At 36.2% G+C, this 20122-nt stretch overlaps 3 protein-coding genes across 3 annotated transcripts; 1 reads left to right on the forward strand and 2 right to left on the reverse strand.

Annotated features, from left to right (window-relative positions):
- Window positions 1-7651: 7651 nt before the first annotated feature.
- On the reverse strand, window positions 7652-9175 carry LOC130409683 (L-rhamnose-binding lectin CSL1-like). The gene is made up of 5 exons (XM_056733814.1): window positions 8596-9175; window positions 8475-8498; window positions 8306-8362; window positions 8069-8198; window positions 7652-7987 (listed from the first exon to the last, which is right to left on the reverse strand). Exons 1-5 carry the CDS (start codon window positions 8624-8626, stop codon window positions 7843-7845), a joined length of 387 nt encoding a protein of 128 aa, XP_056589792.1. The 5' UTR covers window positions 8627-9175; the 3' UTR covers window positions 7652-7842.
- Window positions 9176-11613: 2438 nt separating this feature from the next.
- Window positions 11614-14052, forward strand: si:ch211-66i15.4 (uncharacterized protein LOC560315 homolog). Its single transcript, XM_056732189.1, has 6 exons — window positions 11614-11891; window positions 12061-12197; window positions 13115-13213; window positions 13314-13447; window positions 13688-13802; window positions 13895-14052. Exons 1-6 carry the CDS (start codon window positions 11846-11848, stop codon window positions 13958-13960), a joined length of 597 nt encoding a protein of 198 aa, XP_056588167.1. The 5' UTR covers window positions 11614-11845; the 3' UTR covers window positions 13961-14052.
- Window positions 14053-14432: 380 nt separating this feature from the next.
- taf8 (TAF8 RNA polymerase II, TATA box binding protein (TBP)-associated factor) lies at window positions 14433-18989 on the reverse strand. The gene is made up of 8 exons (XM_056732188.1): window positions 18794-18989; window positions 17994-18153; window positions 16024-16122; window positions 15836-15898; window positions 15603-15727; window positions 15346-15493; window positions 15082-15224; window positions 14433-14971 (listed from the first exon to the last, which is right to left on the reverse strand). The coding sequence occupies exons 1-8, from the start codon at window positions 18839-18841 to the stop codon at window positions 14831-14833; spliced, it is 927 nt and encodes a 308-aa protein (XP_056588166.1). The 5' UTR covers window positions 18842-18989; the 3' UTR covers window positions 14433-14830.
- Between the last annotated feature and the right edge of the window lie 1133 nt (window positions 18990-20122).

Consider the following 20122-nt stretch of genomic DNA (forward strand, 5'->3'; position numbering starts at 1 on the left):
GAGGCACACCCGAAACCAGATTTTCAATGACAAGCCTTAATCGGTCTGATTGATGAAGAAATGACATTGATTATATGCTGTCATTTTTAAAATAGATTTGGAATGGGTGGAACTTGTCAATTGTATTTTATAAAAAAGTCTTCTTGTGGATTATACAACTACTATCAATTAACATGACATAATTGCAAAAACATCCAAACCTACAAAACAAAAACGAAATATAAAAATTAGAGTTGAACGAGTTCAACTGAATGCTCATTATTTCCTTCACTTCTCTCTCTTTATCTCTACCCTTCTCTCTCTCTTAGGAGTCAATGAAAACGTTGTCAATGAAGTTGGTGATGAATTGGTGCAAGAAATGTGGTTCGCATAAACATTTTTTGAGTGTTCAACTGTTCATTTGTATAAAATCTACATAATCATATGGTTGTTTGGAAATGTGTTAATCTACTCTGATTGGAATAGGCTATATGATTTATTGATTATTTTACTTGATGTGCTGATATATTATGCAAGTTAGTCACAATAATTACTCAACATTAGGCTGTTGGCAATAAGGTTTATTTGTAAGAAATAAAGTAGAATTTGGGTGTAATAACACAAAGGAGTTAGAATTGGGTGGAAATACAGTCTTCTGCACTTTTTACGGTCCTGAAAATTGAGTGTACCAAGTGCGGTCCCAGAATTGCAGGTCCTTGGAATTGCGGCCTCCAATATTGCAGTCGGATAATATTGGATCCTCTCGTCGCTTCCGTTTTCGCTAAAAAACTAGGGTCCAAAACATTTGTCCCCAGAATCGGGTCCTGAAAGTGCAACTGACGTGTGAACTAAAAATTATTTTCTGGTTAACCTTTGTCAGTAAGAAGCAAAACATTTAAAGATGATTGATTATTAACAAATTATTAGTTTTTTTCAACTGCTTACACACAAAATGTTTACTTGTCACTAAATTCCTAAAACCTTACAAGAAAAGGAAGACGAAAAGAAACAAGTAGAGTGGTTTCCCATGAGATTAGGGCCACAGTCATTGATGATGTGATAAACCAAGGTTTAGGGTAACAACGAGAGAGGCCGTACAGAGAGTCCAGCCTAATTAGAGTCGATTTACAGTGGCCACAATTGCTAGACAAATGTAATAGCTATTTTCAGCATAACAAACAATATACATATTTTTACAGTCTGGTGAGGTATCAAACTGTACAACAGAAGACATTCTGACCATATATTGTATGAAGTAGTATATTATGTTACAGTTTATGGCACACACTCTCACTCTTCCTGATTCTTCTAGAGAGTGAAAAGGCGATGGTTTCATGGTGGGCGAGGTCACATGTTCACTGAAGAGAAAGAGACAGCTATTGGGAATTTGGTTTTGGGCAATAATGCTATTAGATTTCCTGACATACGCAACAATATCCTCAATAATGCCACTTGCGCATTATTGAATGAAATGAAAGCTCTTGCGCTGCGTTATTGAAATAAGCTTCTCTCCCGTGTTGGCGGGGTTTAACATTCAAACTGAAAGTTTCTCACAACTGTCTGAACATTGTGTGCAGTGAAAAGGCGGCATTAAGCATGCCGATGGTGAAAATATATTATCAATCTTTTTGAAATGATGTCCTTTTCTGTGCACTAAAAACTTTTTAACACACGTTTCAACACATTATTATGCAATAAACGTTTCTTTGACATTTATGAATCACAGGTAGTGTCACGGATCGGGACAGAGGAGGTAAAAATGGGGTTAAAATAAAGAACAAGGGTAAAAAACATGACGGATAAACAGGGGTATAGACTAACTTCACTAGACATAATAGATAACACTTGACATAATTTACAAATGACTAGCCTAGACTAGACTACAGCAATACAAAACAAGGCAGGTGTCAAGGACCAAACAATTCAATATGAACCAGCACAAGATAGAAAACACAGGGGCATTAAATAGGGGATCAAATCAAGAGTTGTGGGGTATGAAATAATTAACAATCATTAATGAAAAAAAGAGGGGGCGGGACAAAGATGAGACCAGACAGAGTATATGACATGTCAAAATAAAACAAGGCCGTGTCTCTCTCTACACTAAACATGAGGCCCTGCCATGATCCTGCCAAAAGACCAAGAAAGACATGACATGATGAGGCAGAATCCTGACAGGTAGCCTTTATTTAATGCTTAACATCCTGCCAATAGTGTACTTTTAAATACTGTATCAATATGAGGAAATATGAATTATGGTTTATATATTATAGTGCAAAGCAAATAAAAGTGAGATACATTACAAACAGCTGGCTTTTAATGCAAAAGTTCTTAAAAAATTATTAAGAAGTTTTTATAATCTTGGAACAAACCATTATTCATTAATTACCGAACGTTTTTGTCTATTTAACAGGATTATGAATTTATAATGTCAGGTAGAACTTTTTTGCTCGCGTGTTTATATTTTTCTTGTCCACCCTTCGCTTGTCATTTTCCACCTTTCGCTCGGAAACCTCAATGTACAGTATGTGTTTTAAATCTCCCTGCCCAGTTTTTTTGCAAGTACATGCCCTGCAAAGAATGTCAGAAGCAAGAATGTCGCTTTTAATTGGCATGAGTCAGATTCTGTGAAATTGCTGACAATCCCTCAGGGTGTGACAGCCATACAGATGGAAATAAATCAGAAACAAAGAGTAGTATCTTAAACCGCTCACAGGAAGTTTTCTTATGAGAAGGTGCATCAAACGCAATGAGAGACGTGCACCTTATCAGCCAAACATATTTCCTTATAAGAGTTTTTTGGGGGATGGAAGTGTGCCCTCTCCTGAACATCCCTTCCCTCTACCCATATATTGTGCAAATCACAATTTGAATTTTCTAAGTGCTGATTACAATATGGTTGTGATTATCTAAATTTGATATTATAGGAAAAATTGTCCACAGGCCATTTGTAACTTGAGAGTTCATAACCAAACAACATTGGCCCCCACTGACTTACATTGGACACAGAAGCACTGAGACAATTCTTAAAAAAATCACAATGAATTTGGATGGACTTTTATTTTCTTCAATAAATTATATTGCATTAACATGCCTAAATGTTAAATAAACTACATTGCCAGACAACCAGGGAACACAGTCTACTCAAAGGAATAGTTCACCTTCAAAATGAAAATTTTGTCATTATTTACTTACCTTTGTCAAAGAAGAAAAGAAAGATATTTTGAAAAAAAAAATTAACTAAAAACCATTGCTCCCTATTGACTTCTGTTGTATGGACACAAAAACAATGCCAGTCAATAGGGACCGATGTTTTTTTCTCTTTAACATTTAAAATGAATGTTAACAAATTTTTGACAAAATTTACTCACAGGTATGTTACAAAATAATCAAACAGTTTTATAAACGTACTTTAACCGGTATTTAAAAATAAAGCCAGAGAAATGTTGCTTTGCCTGCTTTTGATATTATAGGCCTATTGGTTGTGAAGTATCACAATGCGCTCAAAGCAGTCAAGTGACTTCACAGAAAATCAAAGCCTGGTTTCACCGACAAGGCTTAAGGGCATAGAATGATAAAGGGATGAAGAGATTTATATAGAATTCATGAGTACGTGAGTGTGCGCACTCTTGTGTGTTCGTCTGTGTGTGCGTGTGAGTTACAGTGCCTTGCGAAAGTATTCGGCCCCCTTGAACTTTGCGACCTTTTGCCACATTTCAGGCTTCAAACATAAAGATATGAAACTGTAATTTTTTTGCAACAACAAGTGGGACACAATCATGAAGTGGAACGAAATGAATTGGATATTTCAAACTTTATTAACAAATAAAAAACTGAAAAATTGGGCGTGCAAAATTATTCAGCCCCCTTAAGTTAATACTTTGTAGCGCCACCTTTTGCTGCGATTACAGCTGTAAGTCGCTTGGGGTAAGTCTCTATCAGTTTTGCACATCGAGAGACTGAAATTTTTGCCCATTCCTCCTTGCAAAACAGCTCGAGCTCAGTGAGGTTGGTTGGAGAGCATTTGTGAACAGCAGTTTTCAGTTCTTTCCACGGATTCTCGATTGGATTCAGTTCTGGACTTTGACTTGGCCATTCTAACACCTAGATATGTTTATTTGTGAACCATTCCATTGTAGATTTTGCTTTATGTTTTAGATCATTGTCTAGTTGGAAGACAAATCTCCGTCCCAGTCTCAGGTCTTTTGCAGACTCCATCAGGTTTTCTTCCAGAATGTTCCTGTTTTTGACTCCATCCATCTTCCCATCAATTTTAACCATCTTCCCTGTCCCTGCTGAAGAAAAGCAAGCCCAAACCATGATGCTGCCACCACCATGTTTGACAGTCGGGATGGTGTGTTCAGGGTGATGAGCTGTGTTGCTTTTACGCCAAACATAACGTTTTGCATTGTTGCCAAAAAGTTAGATTTTGGTTTCATCTGACCAGAGCACCTTCTTCCACATGTTTGGTGAGTCTCCCAGGAGCTTGTGGCAAACTTTAAACGACTCTTTTTATGGATATCATTAAGAAATGGCTTTCTTCTTGTCACTCTTCCATAAAGGCCAGATTTTTGCAGTATACGACTGATTGTTGTCAAATGGACAGAGTCTCCCACCTCAGCTGTAGATCTCTGCAGTTCATCCAGAGTGATCATGGGCCTCTTGGCTGCATCTCTGATCAGTCTTCTCCTTGTATGAGCTGAAAGTTTAGAGGGACGGCCAGGTCTTGGTAGATTTGCAGTGGTCTGATACTCCTTCCATTTCAATATTATTGCTTGCTCAGTGCTCCTTGGGTTGTCTAAAGCTTAGAAAATCTTTTTGTATCCAAATCCGGCTTTAAGCTTCTCCACAACAGTATCTCGGACCTGCCTGGTGTGTTCCTTGTTCTTCATGATGCTCTCTGACTTTAAACGGACATCTGTGACTATCACAGTTCAGGTGCATTTATACGGAGACTTGATTACACACAGGTGGATTCTATTTTTCATCATTAGTCATTTAGGTCAACATTGGATCATTCAGAGATCCTCACTGAACTTCTGGAGAGAGTTTGCTGCACTGAAAGTAAAGGGGCTAAATAATTTTGCACGCCCAATTTTTCAGTTTTTTATTTGTTAAAAAAGTTTGAAATATCCAATAAATTTCGTGCCACTTCATGATTGTGTCCCACTTGTTGTTGATTCTTGACAAAAAAATACAGTTTCATATCTTTATGTTTGAAGCATGAAATGTGGCAAAAGGTCTGGTCCACTGCTCACCACATGATCACTGGGGTCCCTCAGAGATCGGTGCTTGGACCGTGTCAGATTCAAGTTACTAATGCTTGCCTAAAGGACTATCACTGGATCTCCATCGGCATACTTTCACACACTCCTCCACCCCATCAAGAACCCTGCGTTCAGCAAACCAGCGGCGTCTTTTATTGCCTTCTCAAAAGGGCAGAAAATCACTTTTCCGCTCATTCTCTTTAAGGACTGCTTCCTGGTGCAACGTTCTTCCTAACTCAGTCCGGTCAACCACATCTCTCACAACATTCAAAAACTACTAAAGACCCATCTCTTCTGTGAATACTTGACAAAACATGAGAAAGAAAAAACACTAACCCTCACTCTTTGTCTCTAGAGGTATTGGTATGGATTTTGTTGAAACTAGTAACTTTGTATTGGCACCTATTGTATTAATCCTCCTGTATGACATATCACTTATTGCTCCCTGAACTCTCTGTAAGTCGCTTTGGATAAAAGTGTCTGCTTAATGACTAAATCTAATTAAAAAAGGAATTTATAGATACATATCCACATGAAAGACATTAGGTCACCATAACTATAATGGTAAGATCTCTTCGAGTCATGTTGAATGTGCAGAGAGATTATCAGATGGGGGTCTTCTGAGAAAGGCAAGACAGAAATTGTTTTCTTTTGAAAAAGATAGAGAGGGTTTTGGAACCATACAGTGACTCTTTTTAATCAACACAAGGAATAGACCAAGGACAAAAAGTTTACATTCTGTAGCTATTTATAGAACCAAAATATTATTGAACAGTTAATTATGACTGAATAAACTTTAGATGTAACCCAGGATAAAACCAACAGATATGTTACAGAATAATCAAACAGTTTTATTAAGGTACTTTAACCAGTATTTAAAAATAAAGCCAGAGAAATGTTGGTTTTACCTGCTTTTGATATAATTGGCCTATTGGAAGTATCACAATGCGCTAATAGCAGTCAGTTGACGTCACAGGAATTCAAAGCCTGGTTTCACAAGGCTCAAGGGCATAGAATGATAAAGGGGGTGAATTTATTTATATAGAATGCGTGTGTGTGCATCTGTGTGTGAGTTTTTGTGATAGAATGATAAAGAGAGTGAAAAGATTTATAGAGAGTGTGTGTGGGTCTAAAACCAAAGACAGACCCAAACCAGTTTTATAGAATATATCATGACTAGCTAATGAACTAGATCAGAAGAACATTAAAAAAACATATTTGAATAAAATTCCTCAATTTCATATATCACTTGCTCAATTTAAGTAATTAAAATGTACCATACAAAAACTTAATTCAGTAACATGCATAGATTTCACATTAATGATTCGCAAAGATTGAAAGTAATGAGTGGAATCACCCTTCAACTTGTTTAATGCATGTAAATCACTTGGTTTAATGATTAAATTGAGACACTAGGGCACTGATCCTGAACTGTGAATGTGCTGCATGCAGGAGACAACATCCCTTTCCATCACAATGAAGCAGTATAAAACAGATGCTGGGATTATTTGAGGGTTGACTTTTATTTATTTATGAATGCAGCGTTTTAAAACAAACATGATTCAACTTTAATTGAAGAGAGTTAACATTTTTCATTACCCTTTTCATGTAGCAAATGCAGCTTAAAAAAATCTTGTTTCCCCCAGATCGGGTGCTGCTACACAACATACCCACCTATTACCCTATTCACGCAACTAATAACTTTCCAGGAAAGTTCTAACCAGCTTAACAGGTTAGAAAAATCTGTTGCCCTCCTTTTTTTCAAACCGAATCACTTTATTGTTTTCTTAATTAACTCTGATGATGTCAAATATCCTCTGCTCTATAGCCTGAAAAGCATTTAGATGTGATGTGTACAGTGACACTCATACAGCAGGTCACAAGATCCGATAATGCAGTTTAACAGGTTGGAAGAATCTGTTGCCCTCCTTTGTTTCAAACAATCACTTTATTGTTTTCTTAATTAACTCTGGTGATGTCAAATCTCTTCTGCTCTATAGCCTGAAAAGCATTTAGATGTGATGTGTACAGTGACAGTCATACAGCAGGTCACAAGATCTGATAATGCAGCTTAAAGGGTAAGGAAAAAAAAATTTGATTTGCGTCTGCGAACTGGTGAAACGAATTGTGGTTTGGACCATATTTTGTTCGAAATCAGGTCACAGACGGGTTTTTTTTTTATTTCGAATGTAGTAGGCAGAGCACTTAACGCAGCATATTCTGTTTTTTTCAACAGGGAAAGTATTACGCTAAGAGGCGTTTCCCAATGTAATGGCGCTAACTTTAAATTGATTGGACGGTGAATTATATGCCATACAAAAACTATATTATAACATAAAAATGATTCCAATGATTGAATGTGAGGAGTGAAAATCTGCCTATAATGTTTTTTAATGCATGTAAATCTCACAAAGAAAACATGAAAAATGTAAGCAAGATTTCCTTCCCAGGTCACAGAAATGTTCTTTGCCAGAGTTCCTCGTGAATTGCTGGATTCATGTTATAACGGAATCAAAAAAATGATTTGAAAATACATTTTCTCCTCTATGTTTGTGGTTAGAGTTTTTCTTCATTTGTCTGTCACAGAAGAGGAAATTTAGGATGAATAAGGTGTAAAACTCGGTGGCGGTGTTGATGGTAAGACACAATCATAAGACAGCCTAATGTATTTAGAAGTTCCAGAACAAGGGTCAGAGAAAGTCTCATGGGGAATTATTTGACAGAGTGCTGTTCCATCACATCTGCGGCAAAAAATAAAATCAATATCACCAAGAGTACAAAGAGCAATGATTTCAAACTTGATTTATGTTTACTGTTCTTACTTGGTGGCTGCAATACTTATGGCATCAGAGAGAGCACATGCAGTGTTAGTGTTATCGGTGTTAACACTTGCACAGGTTGTGGTGTCATCTCGCCCATAAAAGACTGAAAGCACTTTAATAGTTGCATCTCCTGGTGGTAAATATGACATGTTTGTTATTAAATGAAATACATGCATTTGTTTTTTTCTTATTACAGTAAAGCCTAAAACTGCATGAATGCAATAAAGGAGAACCAACCACAGCTGAGGAAAGCAGGCTGCCGTTCACACATAGTCAAGTCTATTGCTTTGACACCTAGGGTGATAAACAGCACATTTATAAAACAAGGTTACATACTTCCATACATGGGGGCTTTTTTGTTAGTGTTTGCACACCAGTACAATTTTTTTATGTCATCTGTCCTTACCATTGTGGCACAGCAGCACCAACACTGAAAAAACAAATTCAAGTAAGTAACAAAAAAGCACAAATTTTAGGAAGAAACAAGGTAAATGAGGTTATTGTATCACAAATATCATCAGACTTACATGTGAGACCACACAGCCCTCGTTGCAGCATGTTGAAGTTACAGACAGATAACTAGATTAATGAAGACTGTTCTTTTATAGAGGCAATTACTAACAAACACAGGCACTATACACACACAAGATAACAAGACACAGGTGAATGTAATGATGGTAGATGAGTGTTATGGGAAATGTAGTGTATTGGCAGTCCTGGTGAAGTGGCGAGTGCCCTCTTGTGGTGCATAAGGGCATTTTGGCTGGTGACTGTGACAGGTAGGGCTATGTATTGAGTAAATTATTATAGATTTAATACAAATCCTATAGATATTTCTAACAAGGAGTAGTAAATATCACATTACAATGGGTTAAAAAATGAAACGAAACCTGTATTTTAAACTTTAAACACACTTGGGTATATTGAAACAGAACAGGTTTACATTTAAGATACAGTATAAAAAACAACATTTCACTAAATTCACTGTAAAGAGGGAAACTCTTTTATTGATTACTGACCTATTAGCTCTTATTGCAGGTAAAAGATGACACTGATACCTGCCTACTATCCATGGAGATTAAAAATAAAATGCACGTGGGCATAAGCATGTTTGTGTTGTTTTTAATTTTATTATAACAAAGAAATTATATTCCAAAAGTTACATCTAGTGGTTTAAGTGTAGTGGTTAGGAAATCATCATCTCCATCATAGGTCTCCTCTCTTTTCTGATGATGTGTGTAGTGTAGGTGTAGCACATGCAACAGTAACTGGCCTTGTCAGGTTCATTCCTTAGATTTTTTATACACTGAAATCCTCACTTCCTATCATTTGCCTTAAGGTTATTTCATGATCCTGTCCTGGCTTGAGCTGCAGTTTAACCTGTTTGGATCAGGGAATGGTGTCTTCAAACAGTCCCATCATAAATGTGACTGAAGATTGTTGACTCATGCAGATTCAGGTCATTTTGCGTCAGTGCTGATGATAGGTGCACATTATGTCACACACCATCTATGAAATGTAATCAGTAAGCTTCCTCATCGATTAAATTCCTTTTTGCGTAATTTTATTACTAATAATATTACAATGAATATTACCTGCAAATATTATAATTTATTTTCAAAAAATAATCTGAGTCCCCAGAGGCCTATTATGGAGTCTATGACATTAGTCAAGACTGAAAGACACATACAATGCTCATTAACATGCTCATGATTGCATAATCTTCAATTAACTTATATTATATTTATCGGTAGAAAAAAACTGGGGTCTTAAGAGACTTGCAAATTGCAGGACATACTGCATTTTTATATATACTGCATATACACTGTCTGTGTTATTTATTAATTAATTTATTTTGGTCCTTACCGAAGACTTTTCACAGTAAATAAAAATAAAAATTGTTCTAAATATATTATATTACAATAAATATTGTTCTAAAATCAAAACATTGCATTAATTTCTGTACATATTAACTTCGCAAAGCTCTTTCTAATAATCCTGCACATTGCGCAACAAGATGCTTTTGTATGAATGAAGCCGACCTGACTGCATCATGGCTGCGATCTAATCCTGTTTAGATGATATAAGCTTTACGTTTAAGCTAACGAACCTGTTGCTAAAACAACAAGTCCAGGATGAGCGTCGAAGAACCGAATCAAAACCAGCTAAAGGAATTAGCCAGGTACGAAGAACGGGGGTTCAGTTAAAAAAAAAGTAATATTTTTTGCAATACACAACTCTTTAGCACTATGACATTTATAACTCATTGATTGCTTTTATATGCCAGACCAGTAAGGAACTTTTTAATGTGAATATGAAATAAATGAATTCTGGTTTATCTAAAATTTCTCCAAAGCAATAAATATGGAACACCACAAACACTGTACACCCAATTGTTCAAAATAATCAGACCGATCAAGTAATGTTAACTTTTTAAGTTCCTGAAATACTGTTTTACTTTTGAGTAAAGTATAATGATTATTTAGATTGACTTGAAGTTTTTACATAATACTATAATATAACTATAATAATAAGTCAATTCAACACAATTTATTTAAAAGGATTTACAATTCCCAGGATGCTTTGGGTCAGACTGCATTAGAAGAGTAAATTTAAAAAAATATGATTAATTTAACATATTATCACAAAAATATGTATTATAAAAAAAACTGAAAGAATTTAGTTTAGTTAACTAAAAATTTGAATTTTGGTATAGTTATTTGAGCTCTGTCTGCTTAATTTCATAAAAAGGATAAATTAAATATTAAAGTCGCACTTGCTAAGATTTGGTAAGAACTTTAAGTTAACAGTGATCAATATTTGAAAGTTCTACTTACTTAAACCAAGGACCTCTATAACAACAAAATTTTGAGGCAACTAATGTTTGAGTATTGCCAACTTATCCAGGTTTACAGTGAACATTTATGCACTTGAAACAGTGATTCACAAGTAATTAAATAAAGTTTTTAAGATGATGCAAGTGATGTGTATTTGTTTGCCCCGGGGTGCTTGTTTTCAGCCAGCCACGCACACTGAAACGAGACAGAAACAAAACACAGGTGTTAACAGCTCCACCCCTTCTTATAGGTTCTCCAGCTAAATGGTGTCAGTTTAATATTGTTTAATAGCAGTGGCGGCCTCGTGTCCATTTTGATAAATGTATCATCAAAGTGTGATTTTTTCAACGTGTGAAATGAATATTTATCTTTATATCATCATCATCACCGTTCATAACTGAAATATTGAACAAAAATGTAATCATTGCATTTTGACACATGACTTAAGACACATGTTAAAGACTAAAGAGCAAATTCTTAATAATAAAAAACTCTGTATAAAGTTATTAAGCAAGTTACTCAGAATAACTCTTTATTATTCAGTAAATTATTTAGAATACACATTTTCACCCTTTAAGTTGACGCCCCATAGAAAAAAACGGTAAAAATCTGAGAAAACAGAGCATCATCTACTCTTTAAAAACAACACTGTATTTGTAATGAATAAATGAAACTTAAAGTGATCAAATGATTGGGGACCATAACCACTAATCTTCTATGTTGGCACACATATGGCCCAACCTTTGACCTAATGTTCTTACTTACATCAATGGCCGAAATATCATTTAAATGAAACCCTGACTAATTTTTAAAACTCCCTTCTTCACACATGCACTATATTCACAAAACAAAAACGTTTGTTGCGGTCATATTTAAAAAGTAAAACGTATCAAAACTTTGTTTGATCCACATAACAAGGGTTAATTTGTACCTGGTTACCATGGTTACTAGTAAACATAAGAACGCCATGTCAAAACGGAGCGCAGGTACATCCTCTCAATTCCATCACCCACCGAGATGCAAACGATACAGACATAGAATGCTATTTAAGTCGTTTTACAAAAATGCTGTTTTAAACGTATTATCCTAAATCATATATTTATCTGAAATGCACTTTGTATGTTTTATTTACACTGTTTTGAATCAACTTTCGAGCCCCGAGGGTCGCGTTTGGTACCTGTCAAAAGCGTCTCATGTTTCCATCGCACTTTGCCTCTGATCGCATGGGCAATGAAGTGCACGCGCAGCGCGACTCTGCGGAACTAGGACCCGGATGTTACGACAACCACAACGTAAGACTGAGCAATCTTACATAAATGTATAGATTATATTATTTATCAGTTCAGCTTCTTTGTGAAGTTTGCAGTCCAATGAAATGTAAAGTGCACCTAAAAACATTCATACTTTGTGTTGGTGCGAACTAAGTATGAAGAACATGCACTAATGAACATTTTCATGTCAACAGGTTCCACTTAACTGGATTACGTTGAATTTAAGTAACATTATCCATTTCAGTAAACTTAAGATACTTACATCAAGTTAATGCAATGTTGTTTAGTTGAATCAGATTAAGAGTCTTGTTTTTGTTTAATGTCAACTTCTTGAAATTCAATTACGCGAACATGTATTTTTTATGTAAAACCAATATAATAAACCCAATTACTTCGATTAGATCATCAAATGAAAGCACTCAAGGTTTGTTTATTTTTATGAATTTTAATATTAATTATACATATTTTAATTAGTCTTCAATAAGACATTGGGTTGAGAGAACTTACCATACAGTCAAATTTAGTAATGTCACCGCACAAAAGATGGCCAAAGGCAATGCTTTTGTGAACAATGGTAACCACAAAACTCAAAAATATAACAAACTCTTCAAAACCTTAAAAATAATGAACATTAAACACTATCAAGTGTTTCTTTTTACAGAAAAATGCTTAAAATAACACTTATTTAAGAAAATAACTCTAAATCCAGTTCTACGCAATGGGAAATCCAGCAAGTCCTCTGCCCAATTGCAACTATTTTATGTTAGCACAACACAACTCCATGTTGTGCCAAAATGAATGGATACAGTTATATGACTTAACATTAAAAAAAATGTTGTGACCAATTTTTCAAAAAGTTGTATTGATTTCACTTAAGTGAGTTAAGTTAATTGGACATGCAGCAAAAATCTTTTTTGTGTGTATTTTAACATTTAAAGGTGGGCAGTCTGGTATATGATCTCCAACATAAACCTGAGAGTAAAAGGGGATATGTCTTAGCAGGCCGTACTGCACTACGTTTTTTGCCCCCTGTCAAGGTGGTTTCTATATTTCTTCCATCACAATAATTTATTTTCATATATGAATAGAATGGCTAGCCATTAATATTTATAAAAACCCTACCACCTGTTTTTTTAGATGACTACACCTTCACCACAGAAATACCAGCAGGATTGGTCTCAGCTTACCGTGTGCTCTCCTGGCAAAGCACCCTTTAACAGCTCCACACCAAGGTTCATGGACAAACTGTCAATTAAGGACTCCAGTCCTGGGTAAAATCCTGAAACAATCCTAGTAGACATTTAATTCCGTTTTAAACATACTGTATGACTTCTGAATGTCTTAAAAGCGTTAGTAAATCATGTGAAAAATAGCAATTTCAAAAATGCATTATGACAATTTTATATCATCCCAGCATGATATAAGGATGTTCTGAAGAGCTTTTTGTGTATGATCAATGGTTAATATAATTACAATCCTAAATGGTCTCCAACTGTACATCTTATTTTAAGTCCGGGGGCATATGCACACGAAACCATGCAAAGCAAGGTGTCTTGGCCTATGAAATTCAGCTCTACAGATTGGTCACGAGTGCCCATGCTGGAAAGAAAGGCACTACGGACAGAAGTACGAAAACATTTACAAAACGGAATAGTGAACAAAACACATTTTCATTTGCTGATATAGATTCCCTTTTGTTTGTGTTTATATCAATGCAGCTCTTGAGCGACAGAGACTTTCGGAAACAGAGGAACAGGGTCGCATATCTACGCCTGTACTACTGAACAAGTAAAATTATTTACTACCACAAAAATGCTGAAGCTACAACACAATCTAAAATTCTATATTCTCATTAAACATGGAAACGATAATCTTTTCCCTGCTTGTTTGCGGTTTCCATTCAATAGAACTGGGTATAAAACTGTATTTTTGAAGTGTCCTAAATTAGATGTCTTCCATTGCAACACAATCTCCATTTAAATGGCGTCTAATTTGTACAGTATTATTTTTATGTTTTAGTACGATTTCCTTAAGATTTAGGGGTGGGGCTTCAGTATTGCATTTTCTACTAATGATGCATTATTGGAGGATTCACATCAAACAAATTCATACAAATAAGCTCGTAAAATAGTTGCAAATTCTCCTAAGACCAGGCTGAAGAGTGAGGGATAGAACACATTTTTATCAGAGCCGTTTGTCAAAGCCTCCTATATTTGCTACATTTTCAAAACGTGCTTTTGTGACGATATCTTCAAGCCAAACAATAGAAAGACATTTATTACCATCATCCAAAGTAACATACAGTACATCGGAATCAATAGAGAATAACACGTGTGATGCCTTTGTGATTCGTAAAAGCTGAAAATTTGTATTTTAGGATGTAGCATCTTTAAATGTATATAGCTAGGTTTTGGATGTAAATTGTAACGTGTGGTAGTATTTTTGAAAACTGTATTTTGTAATATTTTTGTTCAGTCTGTCATTCCATAGGAATCAAATGACAGTAACTTGGTTGACCAAAGCTGAAGCACTGCGCTGAGACACCGTTTCCAAATTGGAGTCGTTTCAGGACTGGCTCCTCAAAATGTCATTAGCAAGTGCCTAAAAGTCATTATTCATCACCAGAACTTGTTCAAACAGCAATATCGCAATGTTCATTTTTTCCGTCTCACTTTGGGCTTCTTGACTGGTCGTAGATAAGGGTTGTCAATCATATTTTCCTCACTGGGCTTCCCTGCCGGCACACCACCACCAGGTGGCAGACCTGCATTCTCTTTATCTGCACCTTGATCATCCTGAACAAAAAATGTCATTTAAAAAAAATTGCAAGGAAAAAGGGAAAGCATAGATGTTGCTGAAAATTAATATAGACATGGACATCTGAAAGTGAATGGTTCTAGCTTGCCTGAATCATGTTGTTGGGATTGTTCTCCGTGTCCGTCTGATCGTCCTGTTCAGATGAATCGGTTTCCTCCAGCATCTGAAGCTCTAGTTCAGAGGGCAGCAGGGCGCTCAGGTACGGGATGGAATTTGGCCGCGCAGCGATCACTTAACAAATAGAAATACATCAGACATAGAAAAACATATGATGTAACAGGTGAATAAAGACATTCTTAAGACCGATTGGTCAAGAACTGGAGTAGTCTAGAACATATGATTCGAAACTCACAGGGGAAGGCACTGATGTCATCCTTAAATAGGCTCTGAGTCTCTCCGGTCTTGGCCATGAAGCGTGTAAGAGCACGTTCCACATCTCTCCTCTGTGAGGCTGCTTTCTCTCTTACAACTTGGTAATCTGACACATGCTCTCGAAAAGTCTAAAACAAAAAAATAGAAAGTTTTATATGAACACAATTTATCATTAATCATCTGAGAATAATATTAATAATAAAAAGCGCAAAAAATTCAAAAGTAAAAACAACTCACTGGCGTTTTGATGTAAGTATGAGGATCTGGGAATTCTGGGAAGTGGCTTGGGATGTGTGGAGGGTGAGTGCGCTTCTGACCAGTCATGAGGGCTTTCGGTACGACGGAGGCATTTGTTACTGGGGCTGTAAGGAATATTAAGTGTTACATTAAAAACTGATGGAAATGTTACATTAAGAAACAAATCAATTATACACGATTAGATATACAGGATGCCCCAGAAGGATACCTACGTGCAGTTATGACCATCCTTTGAGATCTCTTGGCGTACGCAGGAAGAGTATCCACATTGAAACCTAGGATGTGAAAAAAAATATATATATCAAGCAAATAAATTAGGATTCAACGACATGGAAATTAAGTGAAATATGTATACTCCCTAAGATAAGTAACTATTTTTATTATTGAAAAAGGAACTTACCCATTTCGACCAGTGTAATGACCACATCAGAGAGTGTAGGAGTACTCCTAGCAGTGTGTTCACAGTTCGCCCTTGCGCAACGTCCAACCTCAGATATATCTGACAAAAAATAATGATACTGTCAGTAGAGAACAGTGTCATCGTGGTACAGCAAAGACAGGCTGTATGGTTGATTTAAAGGAGGCATGAATTAAAATCACAATTTTAACCCGAGCTTTTGTTATATTGGAGAAGATTGTTTTCACGCGAACATCATGTAAGCCTCAGAACTGAATACGCCCTTGTTACTGAGATTTCATCTGTTATTGACACCATTGACAACGGCAGGTTCTGGAATGCACCAATCTATGACGACATTGATAGGTTGAAAACCGCCTCCACAGAAAAATCAACGACTACTTCTCTCAGAGGTTCGCGCATTACAGAACCAGTGGCGCGGAACTAGATAGAGCGAGGAAGCAATAAACATACATGCCGTTAAAGATAGCTAAATATTGTGACACCCCTGGTTGCGGAAGAGTACAGTCGCTGCATAACCTTTCTTCGGATTCCGATGTAGGAATCCGGGGCTAAAGTTTATTTTTAAAGACGTACCAGCTCGTGTGGGAAAAACATGGAGCATTTGCTCCTTTCATTACTCCGAGGATTCCTTCGTGAACAAGGCACAGGTCGACACTGAATTTGTGGAGAGTTTAAAATTAAAACGCAGTGCTGTGCCTTCAATTGGATCCAATAGGAATGGCGCATTAATCTTATGCGAGTAAACATTTTTGTACTATGCATCACTATGCTCTGTTAGCACTATTGCACTATTGCAGGAGATTAGTTTTACCTGTGGACCTCTAGTCATTTGTAATACTTGCAGAGGTTGTCTGTGATCTTAAGCCCGTGCGAAACGTCATCTCTGTTATTTGGTGGCTCATATATCATTTTTCAAGGTTTTATACACAGTTTGCAAATAATGGAGGCTGTTTGGAAGTGTTTGGAGTTGGAATTATTTCGGGTGCTGGGTGATGTCCATAAATTACCGGGAGTCTCCCGTTTGTTTATTTATCATAGAAACTCTCTATGTTTTGTCCGGTTCGGGGTCACTGGTCTCAAATACTGACAGGTACGGTCATATATCATTAAATGCAATTCAAGTATAGGCTATACAAACTATACGCAAAGCCTTTCATCACATCCAGGCAATAAGTCGATAAATTTGAGTAAAATCAACTTGTGCGATTACGTCACATGAAATACTGATGTGGGGAGGTCATTTATAAATTACAGGAATCACAGGAGGTCTCCAGATACTAGCAATGCCGTGCAAAAACTTTGAAAGTTGCTTATGAGTAACCTAACGTTACGTCTCAAACCACATTCACAGAAGGCTCCAACTACGCAGACTGCTATCCATATCAAAGCGGTTGGCGTTTACTTGCAAGTGTCTACAATGCGGCCCGCCCATTAAAACCGAGCGTCTGCAGAGCTGGCCTCAAAACCTGGTTAGAAATATAGCCTGTTACGTATAGATGTTTAATGTTTTTGGATGTAAAAACCAAGAGAATGTCATAATTAGACCTAATATAACAGTATAAAGGGGGTCATATGACACAGCAAAAAATATTATAATGGTTTGTTTTAAATGTAATGCAATGTGTATAAACAATTTGAGGTTCAAAAACGCTGTATTTCCCACATACTGTGCATGTTTGTATCTACTCTTTGTCTCGCCTCTCTGAAAAGCACAGATCTTTAACAAAGCTCATGGCTCTGCAACGCGAGGTGTGCTAGGATTGGTCAGTTAATGCATCTTTTGTTCGGAGTCTTCAGACACTTTCATTTTTGCAATTTTGATGTGTCTAACACATGCCACAAGACAGAGGAAAACACGTATTCGTGCCATATGATACCTTCAATGCAAGTAAATATAATTGGTGGTACTGTACATGCGCAGGGTAGACATGGAGTGTGTATGTACTCACAGCTCTGCATCATCTCAGTGAGGGTCTCGACCGCAGCCTTCTCAGCACTCTCGAAGCCACACTCTGTGAGCAGAGAGCTAATCACCACCTGCAGCGTGCGCCGCCGGGCCAGCTGGTAGTTCTCCGAAGGACTTGTGCTAGCCTTACTGGACGCAGAGCGCTAAAAGCAATAAAACATAAGATAAAAACATGGAGATCAGAAGGGTTACTGTACTAGACAGTAAACATAGTGATGTGTTTGGCTCAAAACCCAGCTAATGAAACTAAACAATGGGAATAATAATAAAACCATAATCCGCTCTACTGGTCATATGTTGGGTTCTATGAGTGGGATGTTAAATGGCCAAAGGAATTAAATAGATAACTATTAAATCATACTGGAATAAGTAAAAAAACACACTATGTGAAGGAACATTGTTATGGTTGCCATGGTAAACAGAAGATGCTTCATAATTCTATCCGTTAAGACAACCATTAGATTCTGTTCGCAGAAAACTAATGTTATGTTTCTATAACGGACGATTTGGGGCCTGTCTAGAAATGCTGTCTAGATAGGAAGCTTAACGTTACTAGGTTTTGAAACACAGCCTTTGTGCTAGAAGATAATGTACCGTACTGTTACTGTAATTTACGGCTTAATTTACGCGTATTTTTACATCAAACAACAAATACATTAGTTTTAAATGGATCGGTTCCTACATTTGCATTTGAACGCACCCTTAGATTAAACTACTCAAAAGTCGATGATGTTTAGCTAAGCTAACAGGCTGCAGACAAGTGAAATGCAAAATAATATTTACGTTTCCAGAGTTTAAAGAGCTGCTTCCCATCACGGCAGGGTCAGCCATTTTTAACTAGCGATTTTTCTTCTGATGTTTAGCAGTCACAAATAAACACATTGTGTCTAGTGAATCATTTTGGTTTGTTATGTTGAGTAAAAATGGCAACCCAAAAATATCTTCAACAGGGACACCGGAACATAGCTTTTGCCGTGTTCATTTCCAAAATAAAAGTCTAAGATAAACAAAACTATTGTTCTTCTTGTAACGTTTATTGGCCAACGTTTGGTGCATTACCGCCACCAACTGAACTGGATTGTGAAGTGACAACGATGAACAATAAAATACATTATTGTTCTATTATATAACTTATTATCATTATTCTGCTACCTTTTATGAGCTTAAAAACGTGTTATCTGTGCCTTCCGTCTATAGCTTTGTTTCCAGAATCTGCATCTCTTTATATTACATTTATGCTTTTCAATGTAATAAAATGTGCTCAACTGTTTCAGTTTCGAAACTATTCTTTTTACTGACCTCTTGATTTAAATGTATAAGATCACCAACCTTCATTCAAATCAGACTTTTGATTGTTTTTTATTGTGTTATAATTACACTCAAACAAATGAGTGGTTGAATTTCATCACAATTTCATTGACACACAAGACGTCGGATATAAAACATGAATTTTATTTTAATGAACGTGTTAATGTTGTATACAACAAAATCAGACTCAAAAGAAACTATTCTGCATGTGACCTTTAATTCGTATGTTTGTTGTTTTTGTGATTGTTATACATGCATGAATGTCTTTAATTTAGGTTGCGCAGTTCCATAACAGTTTGTCACAGCAAATTTTAAATAAACGTTTGATCTGCATGTTGATGTTTGTATGCTCTCTTCTTACAAAACATCTAGTCTACTTCTTGATAGTCTTCAAATTGAAGGGTACAGATTGGCTAGGGACCACTAATGTGGTATAACCCGACCTATTAACCTGATTATTACAGGTTATGACATGGGATTGCATTGAGGTCAAATCATTTTATGTCATTTAAGTTATTTAGCATTTCATTGCATGAATGAATAAAAATAGAAATAAAGAAGTTTTGGCTAGGGACCACTAATGTGGTATAACCCAACCTATTAACCGGGTGGCATTGAGGTCAACTCATTTTATGTAATTGTAGTCATTTAGCATTGCATTGCCTGAAATAACAAAAAATAGAAATAAATACGTTTTTAATTTAATTTTTTTTTCTTCATAAATATGTTGTGGAGCAGTTAAATCTTTAAATTTGGATGCATTAATCGCAGTTTCGATGGCTTTTATTTTGAAAGTCGGTTCCG

The sequence above is a fragment of the Triplophysa dalaica genome, chromosome 20, assembly GCF_015846415.1.
Source record: "Triplophysa dalaica isolate WHDGS20190420 chromosome 20, ASM1584641v1, whole genome shotgun sequence".
Lineage (NCBI taxonomy): Eukaryota > Metazoa > Chordata > Actinopteri > Cypriniformes > Nemacheilidae > Triplophysa > Triplophysa dalaica.